This window comes from Gallus gallus, chromosome 4 (genome assembly GCF_016699485.2).
Source record: "Gallus gallus isolate bGalGal1 chromosome 4, bGalGal1.mat.broiler.GRCg7b, whole genome shotgun sequence".
Lineage (NCBI taxonomy): Eukaryota > Metazoa > Chordata > Aves > Galliformes > Phasianidae > Gallus > Gallus gallus.
Window position 1 is genome coordinate 31,059,100 of NC_052535.1, and position 14,460 is coordinate 31,073,559.

The following is a 14,460-nucleotide window of genomic DNA, read 5'->3' on the forward strand; positions in this document are numbered from 1 at the left end:
TCAACAGAAATTGAACAAATAACACCATTTTCCCATATAAAAGATGATATAACTTCTCCAACAATTGCTTAAAAACACTGCCTTGAGATGCCCTCCAAACAAGTTCAGCTGCTGCCAGAACTGTGCTGCAGTCTGAGTTAGCACAATAATTTTAATTCCAACAGTTAACTGAGATCAGATAAAAAAAGAAGCCAACATAATACTTTGTAAGCATTTATGATGCAGTAATTATGCCCAAGCTTGATGTAAGTAGGACTTTGATAATTTATTTTTCCAAATGTCTTTGGAGTGACGTATCCCATTTTGACAGACCTTTATGAATGAGGGAAGCATCAGTGCGCCATTAACTCTTTGCTTCAGGGTAAGCAAATGGAGAAAGCAATGATGAAATCCTACTTCTGTTCCCTGACTCGAATATATAAACCCATGGATCACATTTTGGAACTGGAATGCAGAGCAGCTAGGACACACGGGTACATAGGCTGGGAAGCCCACACTTTAGCTAGAAGGGGAACAAAACAACAAAGAAAAAAAGCAGCAGTAAAACCATACTTGTGCTTCGACCAACTGAGCAACCCAAACACCTAAAGCTGTACTCTAAATATGAAGCTACAACTACATTTTTATTATTTCCACAAACAGCTTACACTGTAGTGTTTCTCCTAGATTGTCTTTCAGCTATCTACCAAAATATGAAAAGGAATAGGAACAAATACATTTCTACATGACTTTACATCAGATTTCTTTGCTGGGGACACAACAGTCTATAAAACAAATGGCTGTATGCTTTTGCTCTGCTTTAACTGGACTGCAACATAAGAATGCATGATTGATAGAAGCTGTTTCTCAAAGAGAACAACCAGAAAGATTCAATGAAATGCTCCACATGAACCAAGGCTAGAGGAAAGTTCGCATCATTACTTTGCTAGCTGCTTCATTACAGAGCATTATCTGGATTAGCAAAGCAATCCTTCTGAGGACTCCATATGATCTCACACCCACTTCAGGGAGCTCAATTCTGTAACTCACGCAAAGATACAACTATCACTGATGGAACAACAATTCATGTCTCAGAGCAACAGTTAACAGAAACAGGAGAGAAAACAAAACCTAGCTGCCTGTGGGCAGGGGTGTATGAAAAACAGTGAAAGTGACCTGAACACCTTGGATTTATCCCTTGTTCCTATGGAAAAATAAAAGATGATAAACAAAACACTTATAACCACTTATAGCCTTTTCAAATTTCAAATGACTGGTTCGCCCATTGGATGCTGTCAATCCAAAAATGAGGCATCGGAGAGACACTTGGGTATCAGTTCCACCCATCAGAACCAAGTCCTCAGCCACAGACAGGATATTTACAGACAACAGAGCAGTTCCTCCAGCCCGAGCAGAACTGCTGCCAGCCCAACTGCCACACTCTGTGAGCTGGTGGACAACACAGTGCCGCCTACTTAAAAATACATCAATTCTTTAGTGTAGACTTAAGTGTAGAACTAGCAGGTCTAGTAACAGCATAGCAACAACAAATCGTGCACAAGCTGCCCTTTTCTCGCAGCCATTCGAGGTGACAGAGGACTGCTGTGTCCCCACTATTGCCTCCCCTGGCAGCCAAATGCTGCTCAGGCTGACTGACACTGGGATCCTGCCTCTTGCTTCTCCCCTGACAGGTCAAGAGCGAGCAGAAAATAGACTGTCCCCTATGAGGTGATGTGCAAGGGCCTCAGCACCACTCCTCTTTCCTTAGGAGATACTCTCTCTCAGTCCACTTCCAGTTCCCGAGAATTGGGCCTCCTACAGACAGATTACTAGCTCCAGGCACCTGATAAAAACACGATAAAATTAAATTCACAGGCTAGTACAGTTTATTAGCAGGTCACTGAGTTCCTAGAAGAAAACACACTCATCCCCTTCCCAGTGCCCTCCTATCCAAACACTAAGCAGCTTCACAGCACTAGGGCACCAATAGGGCCACGCTGTCCACACAAAGCCTGTGAAGTCCCATAAAGAATGGCCTGTGCATTAACACCTCGCACCACTTTCACAGAAGTGCACTTAAGGATCACGTGTAATTAAGTTTCCCCCTGGCTGTGGATTTGTACACTACTAACATTGCCTCCTTCACTCACAGAAACCATCTTTATCCACCGTGGCACACTTGTATTGCAGGTTCCTGTAAAGCACTGATTGGCAAATAAGCTACCATTACAAACATGTCTGGCTGCATTATTATACTCCCTTCCTGCAGGGAAGCTTACACAACGAAGCAAATTCTCTTAGCTGCTCATCAAGTACTGTTAAAAGAGGACAGGAAAAAAAATAGAAGCCCATCTGAAACGCACAAGGACCTTCTCCCTAACTGCTGCACCGTTTCACACAATAAGATTAATAATTTAACTACCTGCAACTTCACATGTGCAGGGCACTGCAAGCAGACCAGTGGCATTTTCACTTCAAATTTATATAGCCTTTAGTCAGTACACTTCATCTGCATTTCTAACACCTGCTTCAGTCAGCTGTGAAGTGCGATGTTCTCTCTAAAATCTTCTTTCATCTTTGTACTGTCCATCTAACAAAAAATTATATGGTGGTGGATAATTAGATGACTTTAAAAAGGATATGAAACTTTTCACGTTTTTGATCATTTCTTGAAAGACGTGCTCATATATTTGACATTCCATTTTATTAAAAGGTAGAGGTTTTTTCAAAATGGCTTTCACATTATTTATGTTATCTAATCCTATGTAATATACGTCTCCTTTGAATAGTTAACAGCCACTCCCCATGCAGTAGTAAAAACGGGGGATATTAACCACACCACAATTAAGCACAGAGGCACGACAAGGCATGCATCTTCAAGGCATCAGCACACGCCTTAGAGGCACCAGGAGGAAGAAGTTACAGTGAATTTTCCACTCAGGCGGGCATCAAGGCCAGCACCTTGATGCACACCATAGCACAAAGAAATGAAGAGGATGCATAGGGGGTGAAACCACAGGCAGAATTCATCCAGCGGGTTTACGTTGGGCACAAATAGCGGTTTCCAGTCAAGCAGAGACACGTGATCTCAGTCAGGTTCAATACCAGCAGAAAAAAGGTAATCTAATGAAAGCATTCATTGCTGGGCTTCCAAGATGCCAGTTGAGGAATAGAAGATAGCATGAACATGGTTTACAAATACAAAATTCCATCTTCACAAACAAAATTAACACTGAAAGTAAAAAAAAAAGCAATTTTTCAAATGCTAACTTGGTCAGTGCTTGCACACCATGGTTTCTTGGTCATTTCTTTTTTCCAATACAATCCTATTTTGTAGAGAATTTTCAGAGATTCATATAGTTTTCTAGCCTGCTGGTGGAAGATCACCACAACCATTTCGCAGCAGGCCCTCATGCTGGAATTAACCACAAAAAGTACCTTCAGAAAACTTTTTAGAAAAGGAACTTTAGAGTAGTTTTTTTTGGGGAGGGGAGGGGGGTTTCTTTTGAACAAATGAATAATTTACTTCTCATTACACAGAGGGTGGTAACACACAGGAAGAGGTTGCCCAAGGAGGCTTGTGGATGCCCCATTCCTGGAGGCATTCAAGGCCAGGCTGGATGTGGCTCTGGGCAGCCTGGTCTGGTGGTTGGCGACCCTGCACACAATGGGCAGTTGAAACTCAATGATCATTGTGGTCCTTTTCAACCCAGGCCATTCTGTGATTCTATGATTACAGGAAAGCAACCAGAGGGTGGGTAGGATGGAGAACTGGAATAAAAGAGGAGGCGTGAGGATGATAGAACATAGAAAGGAGGCAGATCTGCTCGCATCACATCCCGTGGAGGATGATACACCCTATGAGCAAGCCCGAGTCTCAGAAGGGGTGGAGAATGAATCTGCAGGACAGCACGTACTTTTATTAAAAAATTCAAAATGAAAAATTTGTTCTATCAACAAAACAATGTTAAAAGATGACAGATAATGACAGACTTAATTAAGCTATTCTTCTCCTTTCTTCACAATAGCTGGCATTCCCGAATATGTACTATCAAGAACAGAAGCTATAGGTTGTTCCGATAGTTTGAAAGAGCTTCAGGAGAAATAGTAGTTAAAAGGAGCTTCCCAACAACACAAGCACAGCCCTACAAAAAAGAAATCATGAACTATTACTGTCTCATACTGAAGGGTCACAATGGTTTCCCTAAACTGATTTCAAAAAGGTCCGCAACAGAAAATAACATATTTCCAAGAGAAGCTCCAGGTTTTATGATAACCATGCCTTCCTTGCTTAAAGGCTTCATGAAAGCTATTGACCTGACCACCAATGTTTGTACTTGTTTGTACTCCAAGAGACTGAGGACTGCCAACCTATGAACTGCTGAGCTTTGAACAGACACTGCTTGGTCAAACAAAGAACCACCATAGGAAAAAAGAAAATTAAAATCCTGGCAGAGCTTTAACTCGTTCTAGGTCAAAATCAATAGGTTTAATAAATAAATGTGTTCGGGAATTTTTTCCTCCCCCCAAAGGCTCAACTTAAGGTAAAAGAAGGTGCACGTACAACGATCCAGCACTAGTATTGCTCTTTGTAAGTGGATGTCATGAAACATGCATACTGCTATCTAGGATTCAGCTCTCGCTAGCTGCTGAACACATATTTGGAGAACACTGAGAAAGAGCTCCATGCTCCATTACTGATGACTGCATTCCAGTGTAGGTGACTCTCCAAAATATCAGACTATTTTAGAAAAAAAAACAAATGCAAGAAACACTTCCTCCACATGAGGTGCCATCGGTTCAAAGTGCTGATGGATTAGCAAAAGACAAGTATTTAAATGCTTCTGCCCCACATTAAGGGGTCATTTCTCTCTACCTCCCTGCAACCCCAACTCACTCTTTGCTTGTGCAAGAGACTAAAAGCTGCAGTATGGAAGAAGGATCGCACCTCCTTTTCAACCAAAAGCTAAAACTTTTGGGGAAAACATTAACAGCAGATTCTAAAGAGATTCTCATTTCCTTTTAATGAATTTTTTAAAAGGGAGGGGAAAATTACATATTTTGTGCATTTCCAGATCTTTCTGCAGGGAACACTTACCCTTAAATCAGGCCAAATGATTACATGCTTGTGAACAAGCACAGTCCTAGAGGAACGGGGCTTTTGCATCTTTAGTACAGAAAGATGCTATAGAAAGGGCAAAAATAAGAAACAATTAATTGCCCTCCATGCAGCTGCCCTTCTCACTTTCTCCCCTGTGCACCAACCTAAAGCAAAGGGCCAATAAAGTCAAATATCCAGTTGCCAAAAACGCAACCAACCATATGCAAGAATTTCACATCCTGTTTTACAACTAAACTGTTCAAAATCTTTTAGTGTAAATTTTCACCTTATTAAACAAAGCACGCAAACAGACCACCACATACTTGTTGGAAGCCTCATAAGGCAACCTATCAACACAATCATTTTTTAAACTAGTTTTGAATATGCGATACTGAATGGCATTGCCCCATGACACAAACACTAGTCAGTCCCATGACACCGACTTGACTGAAAGCTGAACACCTTCGTCATAATTCCTAACAGAACTGCTGATATTTCTTCCTGAAAGTTTTATTTTCTTTGTCTTGGAGGAGACAGACAAGGAACCCTTACAAAAGGGAAGACAAAATATTGCAAGCAGTATCAGGACCTTTCCAGCATTATGATCCACACAAGTTCCATCCCAGTGCAACAGCTTTGAATCCTGGCCATTAAGGAAAAGTGAGCAGAACCAGAAAAAAACCAACAATATTCTTTTATTAAAACGCTGCTGTTTGTTTTCTTTTACCCTGAAGATGGCAATGGTTGATTCCACAAATTATGACAGAAGTAATGTTAGACAACAAACTGATTTTATACTAAAACTGTGTATAGGCACAGATGCAATTTACATACTAACCCAACAAATTGGCTGATGATATAACAATATTAAACACACTACACTTCCTCCTCCAGATGTTCCCCAAATGATAGTTACCAAAGATACGTATTCTCATGACTGTTACTCATTAGCATTCATTTAAAATGGAATGAAGCTTTTTATGTTTTCAGTATTCAACTTCCATTAACAAGACAGAGGAGCACACCATAGTCAGTCAGGAGGGCACTTTCATCTCCAGTTTCCATGTACTATGTGATCAGAAGAAATAAACCAGATCATGAAATTTAAGGTACTTTGAATGCCCGGTTTCAGCTCCTGAAACCTCACGCTCTCTACTTTGTAATTCATAAATGACAATTGGACTGGAAGAATAAAGCAGCTCCAACTCTCATGCTATCTTTCTGATTTACAACAAACACACTGAGGTCTGCCTCTGAAATTTCTCCAGCAACTTCCACTTTTACTGCTTCTTTACTAACTCAGGAACTGCTCTTACACAAATATTCTGAGAATGTGTCTTTCCCTGAAAGCCTACTTAGCTACACAACTGGCAAAGATGGTGGGGAGGAGGCAGGGCAATCATTGCACTGTCTCAAAAATACTCACAAATTACCACGCCAAGCAAGAGCACTAGATGGTGATGCCTGATCAAAAGTGTAGGTGCATGAAAAAAAATCCTGCCTACTGTTAGGAATTGTGAGGAAGTGGAAAAAGCAGAATGCACAAATATGTTTATCTTTCAAGTGACAGTGGTTAATTACCTTGGGCTGCAAACAGAATACTGAGAGATGCATTTAATGCTCTTTTTCTTGCTACCTTTAAATAATTTTCTGGGGGGGGAAAAAACTGTCTGCTTGAGACCTGTAAGACCAAGGGAGATAAATTAATTAAATATTCAGTACCAAAACCTAACTGGGAAAACTAAGAAAGCAGTAAGACCAGCTACAGCCCACACCATTTATAAACAGTTGACAGCTAATAGATTCATTTTTTTCTTACCACGTAGATTTCAACGTGCTTTCCTCTAGGCAGATGAAAAATACAGGGACTGATCATTGGTCTTCTAAAGGATACTCTTTTCTGAACGCTCAATAGCATAATTCTCATTCCTCTTGGTCACTGATATCTGCTCCTCTTCAAGACTTAACAAAGACAACTAAAAGCAAGGCTGCTATCTGGGAACTGGTTCTCAGACAGTCTGTGCCAGCCAGCTGTGCAAATCCCTACTGACTTCAGTGGTCTTTTCAGATAGATCCAAACATGACCACACATCACCTAGGCATTAATACTCTGATTTCCAGTTATTCTCCCTCCATGGTTTCTCTCAGTCCCTTGGCAGCAGGATCGCATTTGCTTATTCTAAACCTTCTGAACATCATAACTCTATACTCATTCCTTTCTATTTTAAAGGAGTCCAGCACTGCTCATAGAAAAGCAGACTTTTTCTTTGTAAACAATTCGGTGCCTGTTCCCAACTGCTCCCATTCTGCCAGAGCACACAGGGATCGGTGCCCTTGGCCAGCCAGCCCTGGCATTAAGTATGTGCATCAAGGACTCTTTTCCCCAGCCCACACTAGCAGGTTCACAGGTCTCTATAACAGCAAGCTTTATTACTCTGTATTGCTTATCCCATAAATAGTACACGCTAACTCAAGCATAAGTATAAAACTAAGCGTGCTATACAGTGAAAGCACAAACAACCGATAAGAGTGGAGGCCTATACACTTAAAATGCTGCTTGGAAGGTCTGAAAATAGCTGATGATGTCTAAACTTACACCTGGATTTTGGATCGAGCTAGCAGAAATCAAAACAAGGATGTTAAATAACAGTAAGGAATCTGAGCAGCAGCCACAAAATAAAGGAAGCTGTAGTAAGGCAATATAAGTGACTCCCAGGACAATTTGAATTCCCAACTCTTCCTGTCTGGTACAGAATACCTAGCCTAAAGACTCACTGCAGCTGGGGTCTGCCACCTCCTTCCACTCAAGTAAAAACCCATCCTTCAAGGAAGAGGTGGCTTCCCAAGTGGCTGATTAACTGGTAGAACTTGCTCAGGATTTGTGAAAACGACCTGAAACAAATTCAGAGCCTAGCAGCATCACCGCACTGCTTCAGAGAGGAAAAGGAGACAACTGCAAGGAGGGCAGTGGCATAAGGCAGCTCTGCTTTGAAATTTAACATGACCAAATTCAGAATTCAGCACCTGTTGTGAACAGGCTTTCTCAGAAAGTTTTTCTTGTAAATGACTAATGCAGTAAAAAGGGAATCTCAGGATACTGTTCTGCCCCTTTTCATGTCGCAAAGACACAATTAGAAGGGAACAAATGGGCATCTGTTGGCCTAATTTTAGAAAATACTTGTAATTTGATAGAAATGATTCAGATAGAGAAGGTTATTCATCCCAGAAATAACAAAGAAAACACCGAATCAACAACAAAACCAAACCAAAACATTCAACATCCATAAATGTAAAATAAAGCAAATAAATTCAGCCAATTGGTTATTTCCATATGAGTGGATTTCTTTAAATAGTAATGAAATCATTGCTAAAAAATCCATTGTTATTAAAATAAAAAAAGTTGGCTCAGCCTACCAAAATTAGATTTGTAAGTTGCTGGTCATTCCCATAATTAAATCTGTGTCACAAATTTGCAAGAAAAATGGACACTCTGACTAATGCATTTACTTGCTGCACTAGTGCTGTCAGGCTGTGTAAATCATTATGCCTGCTAAAACAGAGTAGATAAGAATGCCATACATTTTCATTAACTGACTGGGCTTTGTGTATGTGTGAGAAGCCAACTTCCACACTCCCTTTTTGATTTAGTTTTCATTTGGAAGATAACGTAAATAAAAACAGTAGCCTTGTTTTGATTAGCCAAGTGGTTGCTCCAAAAGTGAAGCATTAAAGTTTTTTGAACAATATGAACCAGCAACATCACCTTAGAAAGGCATCAGATAAAACAACAAAGCTTTATATGCACACATACCTAACTTGGACAAAGAAGATTAATGAAATGATGCACACCTTGAATGGGTTCCTTCCTTCAGGCTAACTTACATATGCTGGATGCTGACCTCACGTCATTACGCAGGTTTCAATACAGAAAGCAAAGCTAATCTACTGCAGCATTCTAAGTCATCTCAACGAGCACTTGCATTCTCAGGTGCCCTTTGCTTTTTTCCTTTCAGGAGCACAATAGTTACCAGAGTACAGCCCTCTGAATTCTCTCTCCTCCACTTGATTTCTTACCACTACAGACCTTCAGATTTTGGTTACAATTCTTCATTTAAGGTGAAGCTGATGGCTGTTCCTTTCATACATGCTGTTTATAACCCCAAGGTCCCAAAGAATTGAGAACATTCACTCACATCACAAAATGAATACTGTTATGACTTCCCAAACCACCGCCTCAAGCGCAAAGCAGATTAATGAGAGGTAGTAAGAGGTAAGACAGCACTGTTTCTAGCATCACAGAGCATTTTGTGAGGACATCCTCAAGGTTTTCAGCCCTCTCTTTCTTCCACATATACGGCATTATACTGCAACTGGAAACAAACTGAGCACACATCCCCACTTCAACGCAAGAGCAGCTTCTTAGAAAGACTTTACCTTGCTGAAGCCAAAAAAGCTGAAAAATCCACATCAGCGGAGTGACACGGTCACCAGCACAGAATGTTTTCCAGCATTTGTCTGTGCTCTGGACTTTAACAAGCATCATTTTTCTATTGCAGCACAACTCTGATAAGCAGAACAGAAATGCTCACTGTAGAGGAAATGCGGAGTCACAGCTTGAACCAGTGATTGAGCACCTGGTGGGAAGGCAGGGCCAACCCAGGGCAGCTCAGCTGCATGCAATGCACCTGAGTGACCAGAAGGGGTGGAGCCAGGATCCACCCCCTCCCAGACCTCATTTAAGGGTCGGCAGTGGAGGTGAGGGCATCTCTGGAGATTTGTGCATGCCTGAGGCCTTCCAAAAAAAAGCAGCTTCTTTCTCTTATTTCTGCATCCACTGCTGTCAAGTTTGAGCAAATCCTCACTCGCTACAGACTGGGATCTTACAGCTCTGCTATCATTGCTATGCTTTCCATTGTGTTACAGTTCAGAAGCACAGCACTGCATACGATGTTAAGATTCTTGGCAGACCCATACTTAACGTTTCAGTCAATTTCTTTAATCTTTAGGGACAAAAGTACCCTCTCTTGCAAGTGGAAGCAGCTTCCTCAGTGCTTTTCAACTCAGCAGATCCTGCCATGCATTTGCATGCTCTACATCTACAGTAGCAGCCTTACTGATAACCAACCAATCACCCAGTATTAGTCAACTGCTATCCGATTTTATTAAAATCTCATTAAGAGGAGAAACTGAAATCACTTATTAAGTTCCACAATTATTGTAAACCAAACTGCTTAAGCGAAGGGAGGAGATAATGATATTAACTACCCAACTCCAAGCAATCCTCTGTGGTATGATTTTAAATATTCTCTTGGCTGAAATTTATGTAAATTGAATTCATCTATCGTTAGTTATTACCAACCCAGCGACATAAAAACACTTCTCTTTAACAATTAGTTCTTTAAAATACTGTGTTTTAATTAGACCTGGGACATTATTAAACAAAATGTAAATATGTGCAATATCATCCCATGCATTTTTTGCCTGCATATTTACAGGAAAGGAGGTTTCAGAGGAGTTCAACCGGAATTTCTGTGCTGCAGTTCGGTACTTTCCATTGCAAATCTCCTTAACAGTGATAACATCTCCAGCTACTTAATCTGAGACAATTTCTGCCCATCAAGACACGCCTGGCAGTTCAACATCTTGCATACCACAACATATTCTTCTACATCCACCTAAGCACTCCTTGGTATCACATTAAGCTCAGACTTTTCCTGCAGACATTTTGATTCACCATTTAATTTCACTTCTCAAGGACCATTTACTAGTTCAAAAGAAAGCACAGTCCATCTTCCAGCCCTTTTAAATTGGCTTGCTTTACACCACCATACCATGCCTCTGGCCCTACAGGGTAGAGTCTAAGGACAGAAAAACAACACCATCCTCCTGACTTTCTTAGAGCTACATGCAAGTCATCCGCCAAGGTGCTACAACAGGCAGCCAGAGTAACAAAGGACAGAAAAAAAAAGTAATCTTGCTAGTGGTCAGGTACTTCAAAACCATCTCTAGGACCTGTGGTTATGGTCAGAAAGAAATTGAAATGCAGCTATCTGGGCACATAATATGTGCAAAGCAAAGGCAATTGACAGGCATTATGAAGCAAAGATGTATGAGAAAGGATCTCTCCCTGTAGTCAATCCCATAAGATAGGCACTGATATCAACAGAGGGATTTCCAAAGAAATACTACCACGAACTTCCACCGTCTTCTCAGAAACAGACCACTTACCTTCATAATTGACACGAGAGTTTTTACTTCAGACAAATAGTTACACATTCAATGCATCTCAGGTGGTTCATGCTTACCAAAAGTAATTAATTACACCTGGTGACATTCAGGAGCCACTCAATTAAAGGCCAAGTAGACTGCAGTGCTGTGAAATTGGTGAACAGCTCTGGCTTCTTGTAACAGTCCTACTAGCACTGCTGTATTTTCAGTCACAAGTTCCATCCTATCAATATCTGAACTGGAAAAGTTTGTCAAATCAAAGCATTAAGTGATTTGTTTTCTGTTCTATATATACACATATATATACACATATATGTGTGTATATATATGCATACACACACCTCCCCTACATAATTGTAATTTCAAATTAGGACGCTTCAGTAACTACCTAGATGTACATATTTGTGACTTAGTAGTGGTCACTCTCCTTAACATTATTTAACATTATTTGAAGATGAGCAATCAAAAAAGTTAGCTGGTACTGAGGCTTGATTTTGGCTAATCTTTAATGCTTTTGCAAAAGCCTTTCCAGGGAATATTTTGAAGGAAGTTTACCACACGTACATACAAAATCTGAAGTGAGTAAACTGTGAAAGATCTGTATTATACAGAGATAAAGAACTTCCCAGCGATCAGGCCACAGAACTAAGCTCAAAATCAGGATATTACATGAACACATCGACTAGCCTGGCTTCTTTAAGGCGCCTCTCTTCAAAGAGTTACAAACAGAATTTCTAGAAATTAAAATATCTATATGTTGCTGCACTGAGATCCAGCATCACAGTCAGATGCTCTGAGGCCTAAATTCTTATTTGAAGTCAAAAGCCATTCTCCTAATGACAGCTGAATCGATGCCTTTGGGTATTCTAGGAAACCTCCTGAACTGAAGCCCAGGGACAGCAAAGAAACTGGAACTCGTGCCAAGCCACTAGGGAAGATGCCAGGCATGCACAAAGACTTGAAACACCAGGACTCCGCAATTTGAGGCAGACAGCACTTTCTTCTCATTAGAGGAAGACATGATAGGAAAAACAATTATTTGGGAACTGCCAACCCACCCCTCACCCACCACCAAAAACCCAGCAGCTTGGAGCGCAACTTCTTCTGCTGGCAGCATATCTTTACACATCTGAACTCTTTAACTCCAGCTTTCCATCATAAAAATACGCATAAAGCGAGTTATTTTGTTCCCGAAATTCTGATTTTCATTTCCTAATTTGAACTGAACCCTCTTTCTGGGAACAGAAAATTGGAAATGCAAACACTCACTTTAAACATGGCGCAAGAGTTAGGAAAAAGAACAAATTCAAGCATTAGCTGCCCAAATAAATCAAGCAGCTATAATACCTCGTCTACACATAAAATAATTTCTATTTGCTATTCATTAATGTCTCCTAAACAATGTATCAATAAAAGAAATCTCTTCTTCCTTTCTACATAAATATGCCTACATAGTGCTCTTTACAGTGCTGCCTGAATCCTGGCAGACCATCGCGCCCACAAATCCTGCCTTAGCTTTGTACAGAACCAATTGCGTTTCCAGTGGGACTGACTGATTGCTTTCCCATATCTAGCTATTTTAGTGTGCTCCTCAGAGACACAGAGTGGCTTCACTGACAGTGAAATATGCTAAACAAATGACATGTCACCGAGTAAATTAGCATCTACTTTCTGATCAGCTGGGTCATGTTTTCTTTTCAAAATCCATGGCCTCTTGATAGAAAATAATGAGTATTTGATGGGCCTTATTAGAAAAATCAATATATTGACACCCACGTTTGAAACATCTGCATAACAATAGATTCAGTTAACGCATTAAGCAGAAAATTAAGATGTGTTTACACATTATTAATTTACCATGATTAGAGACAATTTATTCGCTACTTTCCTCAAGAGTTCAACAAAAACAAAAGAAATTGTAGTATCTGTATTTAGTAACATGGTGAACTAAATTGAATTATTCCCATTTTTCCTACACGAAGCACACAGTTCCATCACTGCTCACGTTAACAATACAAACACATCAACGACATTAGTTAGAAATAAGATCATTCAAGCATTTATAAATACTTCATTACTTACCAAAAAGCTTCCAAAAGCAGAATTAAATATAGCAGCAGCCTGAAGAGAGAAAAAAAAATATCACCAATGGTAAAATAACTGTAGTGCAGGAATACAATGTTTTTGCCCTCTCAATCAGCTGTTTGATTCTCCAAACAAGCAAGTACACAAAGACCATTAAGTAGGTAGCCACCGCTTACAATTTGCCAACGGCCCATAACTAATAAAGACCGATAGGTTCCAAGTCCATGCATACATAAAAATGTGCTTTGATGGACAAAAGCAGGAGGAGAAAAAGAAATCTTTGCTGGTAAACTTATGTGGAATATCTAAAAGAACTAAGGATGCCACACAGAAGATTAGTCTCACTGATTTGGCATTATTTGCCTGGAATATTTTTGCATACTGTCTTACTAATTAAAATAAATATAATCTGATTTAACTTAAGACTTTCATAGACTTTTAACAGGTTTAAAATAGAAAATTAATTAGGTAATTGCTCACCATAATACGTATTGACAGACGTTTCTATAGTTTAGTTCGACCACCAATTTCCAAATAGGAGCAACAAAAGCGAAAAAAAACCAAAAGAAACAACAAAACCACAACCTCCCCATACCTCTGAGGCCAAAATATCAAACCATTACTTTTTACTCCGTAGCCTACGTAATGAAAATCAGCAATTTTGAGAATGACTTTTGAAGCCTTTGTGCTTACCTAAAGATCCAGGAAATGTGAGGTAGCAGTATTATTTCTTAACATTAACTCAAAAAATTCCAGGAAGTTAAAAGTTGAGTCTTGAAAAGCTTCCCCCAATTACCAAGAAAGAACAAACTCTTGTATGGCAGCCAGTCTGATGATGAAAAGCCACACAGCAAAGGTAAGAGGCAAGGGAGGAGGGAAATCTACCGTTTACATGACGACTTAGAGCAGAGTCAAATTAATCAGCCTGGACGTTTTCAGACACAGATTAATAACAAGTGGATGCTAGTGAGTTTAGCAAGTTTGAATAAAGTCCAAATTCAGGGTAGGAGCTGTAGCTGAACCTGCCTTCTGCTCCATAAGAGGATGCAATGAAAATGAATGGGTAA

At 40.0% G+C, this 14,460-nt stretch overlaps 1 protein-coding gene across 5 annotated transcripts in view; it reads right to left on the reverse strand.

The window, feature by feature from the left end:
- Nucleotides 1-14,460, reverse strand: part of SLC10A7 (solute carrier family 10 member 7) — a 151,577-nt gene that overhangs the window by 84,490 nt on the left and 52,627 nt on the right. For 3 of the 5 annotated variants that reach the window (NM_001031131.2, XM_015276180.4, XM_015276178.4), the window contains exon 5: nucleotides 13,391-13,429. The exons of the other annotated variants lie outside the window; for them this stretch is intronic. In NM_001031131.2, coding sequence (NP_001026302.1) covers nucleotides 13,391-13,429 — 39 coding nt within the window. The remainder of the gene's footprint in view (nucleotides 1-13,390; nucleotides 13,430-14,460) is intronic. 5 annotated transcript variants of the gene reach the window in all.